This window comes from Scyliorhinus canicula, chromosome 14, assembly GCF_902713615.1.
Source record: "Scyliorhinus canicula chromosome 14, sScyCan1.1, whole genome shotgun sequence".
NCBI classification, from domain to species: domain Eukaryota; kingdom Metazoa; phylum Chordata; class Chondrichthyes; order Carcharhiniformes; family Scyliorhinidae; genus Scyliorhinus; species Scyliorhinus canicula.
Window position 1 is genome coordinate 41,968,454 of NC_052159.1, and position 13,514 is coordinate 41,981,967.

Below are 13,514 nucleotides of genomic sequence, written 5' to 3' on the forward strand. Positions count from 1 at the left end.
TTTAGAGGGCAAGGCCAGGAGTGCGGAACAGAAAATGGCCGAGAGGCTCAATCAATATTTTGCCTCAGTTTTCATTGTGGAAGACACGAGAAAAAGGGAGAAACTTGGAACAACATCAACAATAGGAAAAGTGCAAAACAAACTATTGAGATTGAAGCAGTCACATCCCCCGGGCCAGATGGCCCACACCTTATGGTCAAAGGAAGTGGCAGTGGAGATAGGGAATCCATTGGATGCAATATTCCAAATCCCCTAGATGCAACAAAGGTTCCAGTGGATTGGAAAAATGCTAACTTAACGCAAAAGGGAGGGAGGCAGAAAGTGAGGAACTATAGAACAGTTGTTAATTTAACATCTGTTGTTGGGAAATTGTTAGAATCAATCATGCAAGATCAGGACATTTGGAAAGTCAAAGCGCAATCAGTCGGTCAGCATGGTTTTATTAAGAAAGGTAAATAGTGTTTACTGTTTAGGGGCTGTTTAGCACACTGAGCTAAATCGCTGGCTTTGAAAGCAGGCCAGCAGCACGGTTCGATTCCCATAACAGCCTCCCCGAACAGGCGCCGGAATGTGGCGACTAGGGGCTTTTCACAGTTACTTCATTGAAGTCTACTCGTGACAATAAGCGATTTTCATTCATTTTTCATTAGTGTTCAACTCATTTGCTAGAATTCTTCTAAGGTGCTGCAAGCCACATGGGGATCCTGTAGATGTAGTGTATCTGGACTTTCGAAGGCATTTGATAAGGCGATGCCGCACAAAAGGTTAATACGCAAGGTAAGATCACATGGGGTTAGGGGTAATGTATTAGCTTGGATAGCAGACTGATTAACCAACAGAAGGCAGAGAGTCTGGATAAATGGGTCTTTTTCTGGTTGGCAAGATTGAACTAGTGGTGTGCCACAGGGTTCAGTCCTCAACTATTTACAATATATATTAACTTGGAAGTAGGGATAGAAGGTACTATAGCCAAATTTCCAGATGACACCCAAGAATAGTAAGTTAGAATGAGGAAATAAGAAATTTACAAATGGATATAGATAGGTTAGGCGACTGTGCCAAAATTTGGCAGATGGAGTTTAACATGAATAAGTCTGATGTCGTCCATTTAAGTCAGGAAAATGGAAGGCAAATTATCTAAATAGAGAGAAACATCAGAGTGCTTCGGTACAGAGAGACCTGGATGTCCTCATGCATGAATCTCAGAAAATTAGTATGCAGGTACAGCAGTTAACAAGGAAGACAAATGCAATGTTGGCCTTTATTTGGGCTAAAGGAACAGAGTATTAAAGTAGGGAAGTGTTACTGCAATTATACAAGGCATTGGTGTGTATAGCTTTGGCCCCCTTATTGGGTGGGGGTATATATATTGTATTAGAGGCAGTTAAGTACATTAATTCCAGAGATGAGTAGTCTTATGCAGAGATGGAGCAATTTAACTGTATACTCTCTTGACTTTAGAAGAATGAGAGATCTTACTGAGGTATACAAGATGATAAAAGGTATGGCCAAGTAGAGCACATGCTTCCTCTTGTGGGGCAATCTATAACAAGAGGTCATAGTTTTAGGATAAGGGATAGCAGACGGAAAACAGAAATGAGAAATTACTTCTCTCAATGGGTCACAAATATGTCAAATTTGCCACCCCCGAGTGCGGTGAATGCCTGGACACTGGAGAAAATTGACACATTTTTAATTAGTGATGGGTTGAAGGCTTATGGAGAATGGGAAAGAAAGTGGAGTTGAGGCAGAGATCAGCCATGATTGTATTGAATGGTAGAGCAGGCTCGAGGGACTGAATTGCCTTCTCCTAGTCCTAGCTCTGACGATATGAATCCAACTAAACTTTTTACCCTTCCAGGCACTGAAACATAACTGAACATCCTCAAAACTGTACGCCATTTCTAATGTTTACTAATACAAATAGGAATCCCTTAAAACTACCTTTGATTTCCAAACACAATTACAAACCTTTAGTCTTCGAACCATTTCCTCCTTCGATATTTTATCAGAGATCTCTTTTACTCCTGGAGGATATGTAATTTTCCCGTCATTGACCTTTGGCTTGTTGTGAGCCATGGTTAGCGTTCACGTTTCCTCCCTTTAAAAAAAAAAGAACAACGTTAGTAAGTGTGCAATTTCCTTTTGAAAAGAATAGTGTTCAGCATGGTGAAAGCTGCTGGTGCTCATTCATCAACACCAAGTACTCATTCACATCAGTCGATCTGTACTTCACACATCAAAAACTAACCAGCATAAAATCAACCTGAACAAAACCAAGAGCAATAGGGTTAGTGTTTGGGGATCAGGCGCATCCTCCAAAGCTCAGCTCACCAACATTACAAAAGCCACTCACTGCACTCAGATTAACAAAATGAGCATGGTCATAGAAATTACGATGAGAGCAGGCAGTTCTTCCCCTCCAATGTCGATGCCCTCAGATAGTCTCATTTGCCCCAGCCCCTTCCCCACCCCCGTTGTTTCCAAATATTTATGCCACCCATCTTCAGTTTTTAAAAACTCAATAGTCCTAAATTCGCAAACCTTACTCCTCCCTTTAATTCTTTCTTCCATTGCAAAAGCTTGGTTTCCATTTCTTCTTGCCCCATTCATCCACCAGGAAAAACATTTTTTACAATTTAATGACAGCAAGAGTTTGTAATTTTATTTGTATCATACTGGACATTTGTCCAAGTTATACCATTTGCTTCTCCTTGTCAATACTAAGAGGGAGTAATGATGCAGAGTATTGAGTCGCTACTCTCCCATTTCAAGCTCATTTGCAGCTCCGAACAGCGAGTTACCAAGAGAAGAAATACAAGCTGGAGTAGGCCATTTGACCCTTTAAGCCTGTTCCGCCATTACACATGGCAGATCTTCTCCCTCAACTGCACCTTCCTGCACCATCCCAATCTCTCTCAACTTCCTCAGTACACAAATAGATCTGGGTCTTAAACGCGCTCACTTGAGCATTGCAGCTCTCTGGGTCGAGAATTCTGAAGAATCACAAATGTTTTGAGTGCAAGTCCTAAATGGTCAACCCCTTTTTCCGAGATTGAGTCAGCACTGTAAATTTCCCAGCTAGGGTAAACACTTCCTCAGCACCTATCCTTTCAAACTCTTTTACATTTCATACATTTCAATTAGATCACCTAATTCTTCTAAATATAGGCCTCTTCTACTTAATCTCTTGTCAAAAAGTCAAACCCTTAACAAAAGACAAACCCTTTTTGTTACATTTGCTCAGAGACGAGAATGTCCTTCCTTTGGTAAGGAGCCCAAAACTGCACATTGTACTACTCACTGACACAATGAAGACTTCTTTACTCCTACATTCCAATCATTTTTCCAATAAATACCAACATATAATTTGTCTTCCTAATTGCTTACTGTACCTGCATGTCACTTTATGATGTGTACAAGGACACCCAATTCCCTCAGAATGCAAACATTTCCCAGTCTTTCACCCATTCAAAAAAACATGATCTGTTCGGCTTTTATTAAAATAAATCAAGTGGGACTTCCGGTTGTGGCTATGCGGAGCCAAGTCGCACATTCGGCAGCTCCCGCCAGGAACGTACTTTTTCGACATGGGAAGGAATCAGCAACATTTCCCCAGCAGTATATGGCCTGGACAAGGAGTGGGGCGAGGAAAAAAAGTTGTTGCAAAGCCAAAGCAGAAGCGAGGGAATAAGCACAAGATGGCGGCGGGCGGAGACCAGGAGGCAGTGGGCGCAGGAGCCTCTCCAGCGCTGCTTCAGGGAGCTTAAAGTGGAGCTGCTGGAGCCGTTGAAGGCTTCGATTGACAAGCTGCTGGAGACCCAAAAGGCCCAGGGGGTGGCAATCAGAGATCCGACAAAAGGCCTCCGAAAGAGAGGACGAGACCTTAGGCCTCGCGGTGAAGGTGGAGATGCACGAGGCGCTCCATAAAAGATGGTAGGAGAGGTTCGAGGAGATGGAGAACCGGTCGAGGCGGAAAAATCTGCAGATCCTGGGCCTTCCACAAGGGCTGGAGGGGTCAAACGTGGGAGCCTATGTGGTCATCATGCTAAATTCACTGATGGGAGCTGGGTCCTTTCAGGGGCCCCTGGAGCTGGAGGGAGCCCACAGAATATTGGCAAGAAGACCCAAGCCGAATGAGCCGCCACAGGCGGTGCTAGTGCGGTTCCACCAGTTTGCTCACCAGAAGTGTGTGCTCAGGTGGGCCAAGAAGGAGCGGAGCAGCAGGTGGGAGAACGCGGAGGTACAGATCTACCAGGACTGGAGTGCGGAGGTGGCAAAGAAGAGGGCCGGGTACAATCGGACGAAGGCGGTGCTAGACAGGAAGGGAGTGAAGTTCGGCATTCTGCAGCCGGCGCGTTTGTGGGTCACCTACAATGACTAACACTGTTACTTTGAGTCCCCGGAGGAGGCGTGGGCCTTTGTGCAGGCCGAAAAATTGGACTCAAACTGAGGGTTGGGTATGGGGATCTGCATGCAACTGTGTTATACTTCGAGGGGGGAGGGGGGGGGTTCTCTGTTCAATGTTGGTTCTTTGTCGTTTTCAGGGCGGGTGGGGCACTGGTTTTTGCTTGGGTTTGTTGGATGGGCTCGAGAAGGGGGGCAGACATGCAGTGTGGGGAGGGCTAATGGTGTGAAGGGGGGTTGGGGCCCCGCGAGGAGACCGGGCCGGTAAAGGGAGCTGCTTTAGAGGAGGTGGGGTCGGGCAGGTGGAAAGCTCGGGTTGAAGGGGGCGGTACGGGGGAGGAAAGCCTGCTGGTGGACACTGGGGAGGAGGGGAAGCCCCACGCTGGGAGGGGTCGGAGGAGTGGTGGGGTCAGGAGTCAGCTGACTTGCAGGAGTGCAATGGAGGGAGCAACGCAGCTCCGAGCTGGGGAAGGGGTACCGGGTTGCTGCTGGAATGGCCAAGAAGGAGCTGGAGCATGTAGAGGGGGTCGGGATGGGGGTCTGCCGCCGTGGGGAACGGGCTGAGTGGGGGGCGCAGGCAAGTGGTAGGGTAATGGCTAGTCGGCGGGCAGGTAGCCCCCTGATCCGGCTGATAACCTGGAATGTGAGGGGACTGAATGGGCCGGTCAAACAGGCCCGCGTGTTTGCGCACCTGAAGGGGCTGAAGGCGGATGTGGCCATGCTTCAGGAGACGCACCTGAAGGTGGCGGACCAGGTTAGATTGCGGAAGGGATGGGTAGGCCAGGTGTTTCATTCGGGGCTGGATGCAAAAAATCTGGAGGGGGCGATCCTGGTGGGAAAGAGGGTGTCGTTTGAGGCGTCGAATGTTGTGGCAGACAGAGGCGGGAGGTATGTGATGGTAAGCGGCAAGCTGCAGGGGGAGCAGGTGGTGCTGGTCAATGTATACGCCCCGAATTGGGACGATGCAGGTTTCATGTGGCACATGTTGGGCCGGATTCCAGACGGAGGCGGGGGGGGATTTTAACACGGTGCTGGATCCGGCACTAGATCGATCCAGATCCAAGACGGGCAGGAGGCCACCGGCGGCTAAGGTGTTGAGAGGGTTTATGGACCAGATGGGAGGGGTGGATTCATGGAGGTTTGCGAGGTTGAGGGCCAGGGAATTTTCATACTTCTCCCATGTGCATTTGGCCTATTCCCGGATTTATTTTTTTGTTATGAGTAGGGCGCTGATTGCGAGAGAGTGGAGGATGGTGAACCTCGAGCTGGGGGAGGAGAGAGACCAGCGCCCGCTTTCGCACTTAGAGGTGGGGCTGCTGGCAGACGAGGAGGTGGGCGGGCGGGTTCGAGGATGTATCGAGAGGTACCTGGAGGCCAATGACAATGGGGATGGTCTGGGAGGCGCTGAAGGCGGTGGTTAGGGGAGAGTTGATCTCCATTCAGGCCCACAGGGAGAGGAGAGCGCAGAGGTTGGTGGGGGAGATGGTGAGGGTGGACAGGAGATACACGGAGGCTCCGGATTGCTGAGGGAGCGGCGTAGTCTCCAGGCTGAGTTTGACTTGTTGACCACCAGAAAGGCGGAAGTTCAGTGGAGGATGACACAGGGAGTGGTGTATGAATATGGGGAGAAGGCGAGTAGGATGCTGGCACACCAGCTCCGTAAGCGGGATGCAGCCAGGGAGATCGGTGGAGTTAAGGATAGGGGAGGGAATGTGGTGCGAAGGGGGGTAGACATTAATGGGGCCTTCAGGGACTTTTACGAGGAACTGTATCGGTCCGAATCCCCAGCAGAAATGGGGCGCTTTTTGGACCGGCTGAGATTCCAGAGGGTGGAGGAGGGACAGGTGGAGGGACTGGGGGCGCCGGTTGGGCTGGAGGAGCTGGTCAAAGAGATAGGGAGCATGCAGTCGGGGAAGGCGCCGGGGCCGGATGGGTTCCTGGTCGAATTCTATAAGAAGTATGCAGACCTGTTGGGCCCCCTTTTGGTTAGGACCTTCAACGAGGCAAGGGAAGGAAGGGCTCTGCCTCAGATGCTGACTCTGGCACTGATTTCCTTGATCCTCAAGCGGGACAAGGATCCCCTGCAGTGTGGGTCAGACAGGCCGATCTCACTCTAAATGTGGACGCGAAGATTTTAGCCACGAGGATAGAGGACTGTGTGCCGTAGGTTATCCACGAAGATCAAACGGGGTTCATGAAAGGGAGGCAGTTGAATACTAACATGCGGAGGCTCTTGAATGTTACAATTATGCCGGCGGTAGAAGGGGAGTCGGAGATAGTGGTGGCGTTGGATGCGGAGAAGGCCTTTGATGGGGTTGAGTGGGGGCACTTGTGGGAGGTGCTGAAAAGGTTCGGGTTTGGGGAGGGGTTTGTCAGGTGGGTGAAGCTGTTATATGAGGCCCTCATGGCGAGCGTGGCCACGAATAGGAGGAGGTCGGAGTATTTTCAGTTGTACCGAGGGACGAGGCAGGAGTGTCCCTTGTCCCCCCTGCTTTTTGCGCTGGCAATTGAACCCCTGGCCATGGCGCTGAGGGGGTCGAGGAACTGGAGGGGGCTGGTGCGAGGTGGGGAGGAACACCGAGTGTCGCTCTATACGAATTACTTATTGTTATATGTGGCGGACCCGGTGGGGGGAATTCCGGAGGTGATAAGGATTCTCAGGGAATTTGGGGATTTCTCAGGGTACAAGCTCAACTTGGGGAAGAGCGAACTGTTTGTTGTACACCCGGGGGACCAGGAGGGGGGAGACTGGGAGGTTCCCACTAAAAAGGGAGAGGAGAGGAGCTTTCAGGTACTTGGGGGTCCAGGTGGCCAGGAGCTGGGGGGCCTTGCATAAGCTTAACCTCAAGGCTGGTGGAGCAAATGGAGGAGGAGTTTAAGAGATGGGACATGTTGCCGCTGTCTCTGGCGGGTAAGGTGCAATCAGTCAAGATGACGGTGCTCCCGAGATTTCTGTTCCTGTTCCAGTGCCTCCCCATCCTTATCCCAAAGGCCTTCTTCAAGCGGGTTAACAGGAGCATTACGGGGTTTGTGGGGGTGCAGGGGACCCAGAGGGTGAGAAGGGTCTTCCTAGAGAGGGGCAGGGATAGGGGGGCTGGCACTGTCCAACCTCCAAAGATGTGCGGGTTAGGTGGATTGGCCATGCTAAATTGCCCGTAGTGTCCTAAAAAGTAAGGTTAAGGGGGGGGTTGTTGGGTTACGGGTATAGGGTGGATACGTGGGTTTGAGTAGGGTGATCATGGCTCGGCACAACATCGAGGGCCGAAGGGCCTGTTCTGTGCTGTACTGTTCTATATTCTATATTGGGTTGCCAACGCAGCGATGGTGCACAGGTGAGTCCGGTGGTGACGGCTACCCTCAAAATTTGGGGGCAATGGAGACGGCACATGGGGAGGTAGGGGCCTCGATAGGGTCCCCGATACGGGGGAACCACCGGTTTGTCCCGGGGAGAATTGACGGCGGGTTCCTGAGTTGGCACAGGGCAGGTATTAGGAGGTTGGGGGACCAGTTTGTGGACGGGAAGTTTGCGAGCCTGGGTGAGGTGGAGGGGAAGTTTGGGCTCCCCACTTTAGGTACATGCAGGTATGGGCATTCGCTAGACGGCAGGTGGCAGAGTTCCCACTGTTGCCGCCACGTGGGGTCCAGGACAGGGTGCTCGTGGGGGTGTGGGTTGAAGAGGGGAGGATCTCGGCAACGTACCAAGTGATGCAGGAGATGGACGAGGCCTCGGTGGAGGAGCTGAAGGGTAAATGGGAGGAGGAGCTGGGTGAGGAGGTGGTGGGGGGGTGGAGGGGGAAGGGAACGTGGGCGAATGCCCTAGGAAGAGTGAACTCCTCCTCCTCTTGTGCGAGGCTCAGCCTCATACAGTTTAAGGTGCTGCATAGGGCTCACATGACTGGGACAAGGTTGAGCCGGTTCTTTGGGAGCGAGGATAGATGTATTAGGTGCTCAGGGAGCCCAGCAAACCATGCCCATATGCTCTGGCCATGCCCAGCGCTGGAGGAATTTTGGAAGGGTGTAGCAAGGACGGTATCGAGGGTGGTAGGATCCAGGGTCAAACCGGGCTGGGGGCTCGGAGTTGCAGAGGAGCTGGGAGTGCAAGAGGCGAAAGAGGCCGGTATTCTGGCCTTTGCGTCCCTAGTAGCCCGGCGGAGGATTCTTCTTCAGTGGAAGGATGAGACACCCCCAAGCGTGGAGGCCTGGATCAACGATATGGCGGGGTTTATTAAATTGGAGCGGGTGAAATTTGCCCCAAGGGGAATCGGTGCAGGGGTTCTTCAGGAGGTGGCAACCATTCCTAGATTTCCAAAAAAAATAATAAATCAACTGGATAACTTCCCACTTGCCACATTGTATCCCACCCTCCTCCTTGTTCACGCATCCAATGTGTTGATATTCCTCTGCTGCCACTTTGTTGACAATGTAAAATTACGTTAGAATAAAAGCAGTAAGGATTACGCTAACTTTGATACATCTTGGTCCCCTCATCTATGGTCATTGATAGCAGAGGTCAAAGTACTGATCTGTGTGGTACCTCACTTGTTAAAGGACACCAACCAAAAAATAAAATCCAAAATTTATTCCAGCTGTGCTTGGTTAATTAATCCTTAATCCACACTATTATCTCTATTCTCACCAGTAACATCTTACCACAGCCTGTGAATCCCTAGTGTTCTATTGACATGGCTGTGTGCCCGAGAGATTGTGTGGAAGCTTGAATGTACGTGGCAATTCAAGGCAGAGGAATACTGAAAGGAGTTGGAAATCCTGGAAGTGGATATTTGCTGAAAACAGCTGAGGGAAAGAAGGAGAATTATAAACGGAACATCTTTTTGAGAGCAGAGTTTGGAAACACTCTGTCAATGCCAGAGTCCAGTGCGACCAGTTGTTTGCCAATGTAATAATCATTTGCGGGGATTTCAGGGGAACTCCACATTAAGTTCAATTGGGTGGCATCTGCCACTTGGATTTCAGGGTGGTGCGTGTCTGACCGGAGTTGGGCTGCTTGACTTACAAAGAACAATATATATTGTGGTCTGTGTTATTCTTTAAGACTGCATATATTTGTGAAAATATTATTGGGGCAAAGGAGTATTATATTACAGTCAAACTTGGAATGTTTGTTTTTTGTTATTAAGAGCCAAGATGCTCTGTTCATCCACGTTTTCCAACAACAAAGTATTTTGAGCCAGGGTTCCATTAGCTGACCTTCCCATCCAATAGTATCAACTTGGCTGGTTAATCTATTTCAGTCATATTGGAGGGCTAGGTATTGACTAAGACACAGACGTTCTTTCGCCTTCCTGGAAAACTACCATTAAGAGGTACTCCATCGGTCAACCATTGCCTAAATCATATAACCTACCTATATCCCATTGCAAACTTGTTGCATCCTCCTCAAAACTTGTTTTCCTGCCCATTTTTGTATCAGCAGATTTTCTATAATACAGCCCATCCCTTCATCTAATTAATAATGTCGACCATAAATAGTTCAGGCCTCTGCACTGATCCCTGCAACAATACACCAGTTTGTTAGCCAATCCTCCATCCATGCTAACATATTGCCCCAACATCAGAAGCTCATATCTCACGCAGTAACCTTTATGTGGCACCTCACACTACATCCACTGGTTCCCCTTTATCCACCCAACATTCTCATTTCCTTTTATCCACCTGGCTCAGTACATCCTCAAGTGGATAGCACTGTGGCTTCACAGCGGCAGGATCCCAGGTTCAATTCCCCACTGGGTCACTGTCTGCGAGGAGTCAGCACGTTCTCCCAGTGTGTGCGTGGGTTTCTTCCAGGTGCTCTGGTATCCTCCCACAAGTCCCGAAAGATGTGCTGTTAGGTGAACTGGCCATGCTAAATTGCCCTTGTCCAAAAACGGTTGGGGGGGGGGGGGGGGTTATTGGGATAGGGTGGAAGTGAGGGCTTAATTTGGGTCGGTGCAGGCTCGATGGGCCGAATGATCTCCTTCTGCACTGTACGTTCTATGAAACCAGAGCACACCCACAGAGACACAGGGAGAGCACGTCCACAGACAGTGGCCAAGCAGGGGATTCAAACCCGGGTTCCTGCCACTGTGAAGGTGCTAACCATTGTGCTACCATGCTGCCCGCCCTCCTTCATGATAGATTCCGGCATTTTCTTATAACAGATTTTGGACGAATTGCTTTATGTCCCTCCTTCCTGGAATGTGACATTTGTGGTTTTCCAATCAAATAGGACCTTCCACAATCTATGGGAAGTTTTTTAAATTACATCCAATGCGTTTTCTAGTTCTACAGTCGTTTCCTTTAGGATTCCAAGATGAAGACAAGCAATCCAAGGAACCAATCAGTCTTTAGTCCCATTGATCCTCCGCAAACATTTTATCTACTGACAGGGATTCGAATTTCCTCCTTCCCTTTTGCACGTTTTATTTTTTTGGGGATGTTTTCTGTGCCTTCCACTGAGAAGACATAAAATTACTTGTTCAAAGACTCTGCCAGTTCTCAGTTCCTATCATCAATTCCAGTGTCATCTTGGAGGATCCAACATATTGGTAGTTTTTAATTGTCCGTTTTGATATTTCGTGCCAGTGTTCTTCCATACTCCAATTTCTCCCTATATTTTCTAAACCCCTTTGCCAGTTTCCATCCTCAGCTTCCTTGGCAATCGTGGTTAGGTGAATACTTCACACAACCCAAGTGGAGTCGCATGGGGAGGCAGGCCATGTACCATATGGGAGTCATTGCCTCTCATCCCAATCACACCTGGATGCATGGACACTGTGCGAGGCAATACTTTGCACGCAGCAGCTAACATCCGAACACCCAGAGGATGGGACACAGCTCCGGAGACATGTTCACGGCCAGAAGATGGGTGGGGGGGAAAAGATGCCTGGAGAGATGAGCCAAGGGTTTGGAGGTTGGCCCCCAATGCAGAAGAAAATGACAGAGGCATCACACATTTTTCACAAAGGTATTTATTGTTTAACAATTCCTCACTCACCCAATGGTGCTGCCCGCCTCCCCCAGTGCTCCATGATCCTCGATGCGCTTTACCTTCCTAGCTTGAACCTCTACAGCCAGGTGAGTCTCCAGGATACACAGCTGCTTACCACGCCCCGTGGCAATGCCCCTGGGAGCATCCTCTGGGGGCTCGGGCCAGAGGGCCCCGGCTCACTTGTCAGCAGCACATGCACACCTGTGCCGCCCTGTTCAGTGTGTTAGCTGCAAAACGCAGCCTCAGAAGGTTGGATCTTGAGGATCTGGTGCCACCATCCCCATTCATGGGACAGGTCTGGGTTGGCACTCAGTGTCCCCTCCTCCCACTCAGTGCCCACAGGGCCCTGGGGCTCACCATGGGATGGAGGGACACTGGGTCGATCCCCAGCTGCCCCTGTATCATCTGACTCTGCCAGTTCCCCATGGTCTGCATCATCATGTTGACGCCCTCAGCGATGCACCTCAGTGACTGGGCCATGCTCTGCAGCGCCTCGGTAATGCCCACCTGTGACTGGGACAAGCTTTGCAGCACCATAGCCATTCCCTTCTGAGAGCTGGACATGTCCCCCAGAACCTCAAAAGGTCAGCCTGGTACTGGTCCCCCAGAGAGGCAGACATCCTGTTGAGCCCCTCGTTCTTGGCCATCATCAACTGCGCAACACCTTGGACATTCATTCATTTTCATTTCATTTCATTTCATTTCATCTCCACTAAATGGTGCAGACCTTCTGAACCAAGCTCTCCATTGAGGCCGTCCTAGCAATGTTGGCGTTGGTGCCACACAGTTGTCAGCAACATCTCCTGCACCCATAGTCACTGGGACGCCTCTAATTGACTATGGACCTGCTGCTGGAGTGTCCCTGACATTGCTCTACGTGAATGTCACGGCCCACCCTCATCTCTAGGAAAACCTCTTTGACAGGCTCCGCATCAGGCTGGGATCCAGCTGGGTCCTGGAATCCAGCAGACCTCTTACTGCTGTCTCGCCTGGGGGTCGCTGCCACCACCCGACGTGCATCAGCCGCTGTGTAGTGCTCACCAGATTGTGCCCCACCATTGAGGCGCGTGGATCTGCGCCAGTGGTGGGTGGGGACGACAGCTGTTTTGCCTCGATATAGTGTCTTCCTCAGAGGTGTTCTCCTTGGAGGATGGAAAGGGAGCCACATGGGATGGGCCAGCACCGCCAGCTGAAGCACCTGCCGGGGGGGGGGGGGGGGGGGGGGGGGGGGGGGGGGGGGGATACTTGCACAGGGACATTGGTGTTGACTCACTCTTTCTGCCTTCGGCAAGCCAATTGACTTTTTTCTGGCACTGGAGGTCAGTCCTCCTGGTCACACTCCCAGCACTTATAGCCGCCATTATCACCTCGTTCTAGGCAGCACTGGCTGCCCCGTGACTGATCCTCCGGGAAACAGGACATCCCTTCTGGCCTCTGTATCTAGAAGTCTGGCCAGATCTCATCCCCAAATCTTGGCGCCAGTCTCCCATTGTTTTGAGCTGGCTGGGGTTGGCTGCGCAAAAGTGCTGCTTGACGAGGGGCTGGCAAGCCTTCATTTGCAGAGAGGAGGCAGTCCATCAGTCACATACATGCTGATCTATTTAATAAAAGCTACTGAAGTTCGAAAAACAAATTTAAAAAACCACACTTTCTTCCCTCTCTGCAGTCAACTTCCATCTGTACAAATTCCCACGTCAACACTTCTACCTCAAGCATTATGTGAAGTGGGGAGGTGGAAAAAACAAACTAAAACAGAAAGTTGATTAGAGGCAGACATCTGGAGCAATTAGACAGATGTTAATTGGCCTCAAGTGGAAAGGAGTATTTTACAGATGTGACTAAAGAAAACAGGGTGAGAACACAAAATAGAATAACTGGAGACACCAAATAAAAGGAGAGAAATAATAATCTTTATTATCGTCATAAGCAGACTTACATTTACACTGCAATGAAGTTACTGTGAAAAGCCCCGAGTCGTCACATTCCAGCACCCGTTTGGGTACACTGATGGAGAATTCAGAATGTCTAATTCACCTAACAAGCACATCTTTCGGGACTTGAGAGGGGAAGCCGGAGCACCCGGAGCAAACCCACAGTCACGGGGAGAACGTGCAGACTC

General features: G+C 50.1%; 1 protein-coding gene across 6 annotated transcripts in view; it reads right to left on the reverse strand.

The window, feature by feature from the left end:
• Nucleotides 1-13,514, reverse strand: part of pds5b (PDS5 cohesin associated factor B) — a 251,107-nt gene that overhangs the window by 201,282 nt on the left and 36,311 nt on the right. For 4 of the 6 annotated variants that reach the window (XR_005463249.1, XM_038818808.1, XM_038818809.1 and 1 more), the window contains exon 2: nucleotides 1,972-2,101. Coding sequence is in view for 4 of the 6 variants with exons in the window: in XM_038818808.1 (XP_038674736.1) it covers nucleotides 1,972-2,079 (108 nt within the window). In the remaining 2 variants the exon portion in view is untranslated. Of the gene's footprint in view, nucleotides 1-1,971; nucleotides 2,102-13,514 lie in introns of those variants that run through there. The other 2 variants (XR_005463248.1, XM_038818810.1) reach the window with 1 other exon arrangement.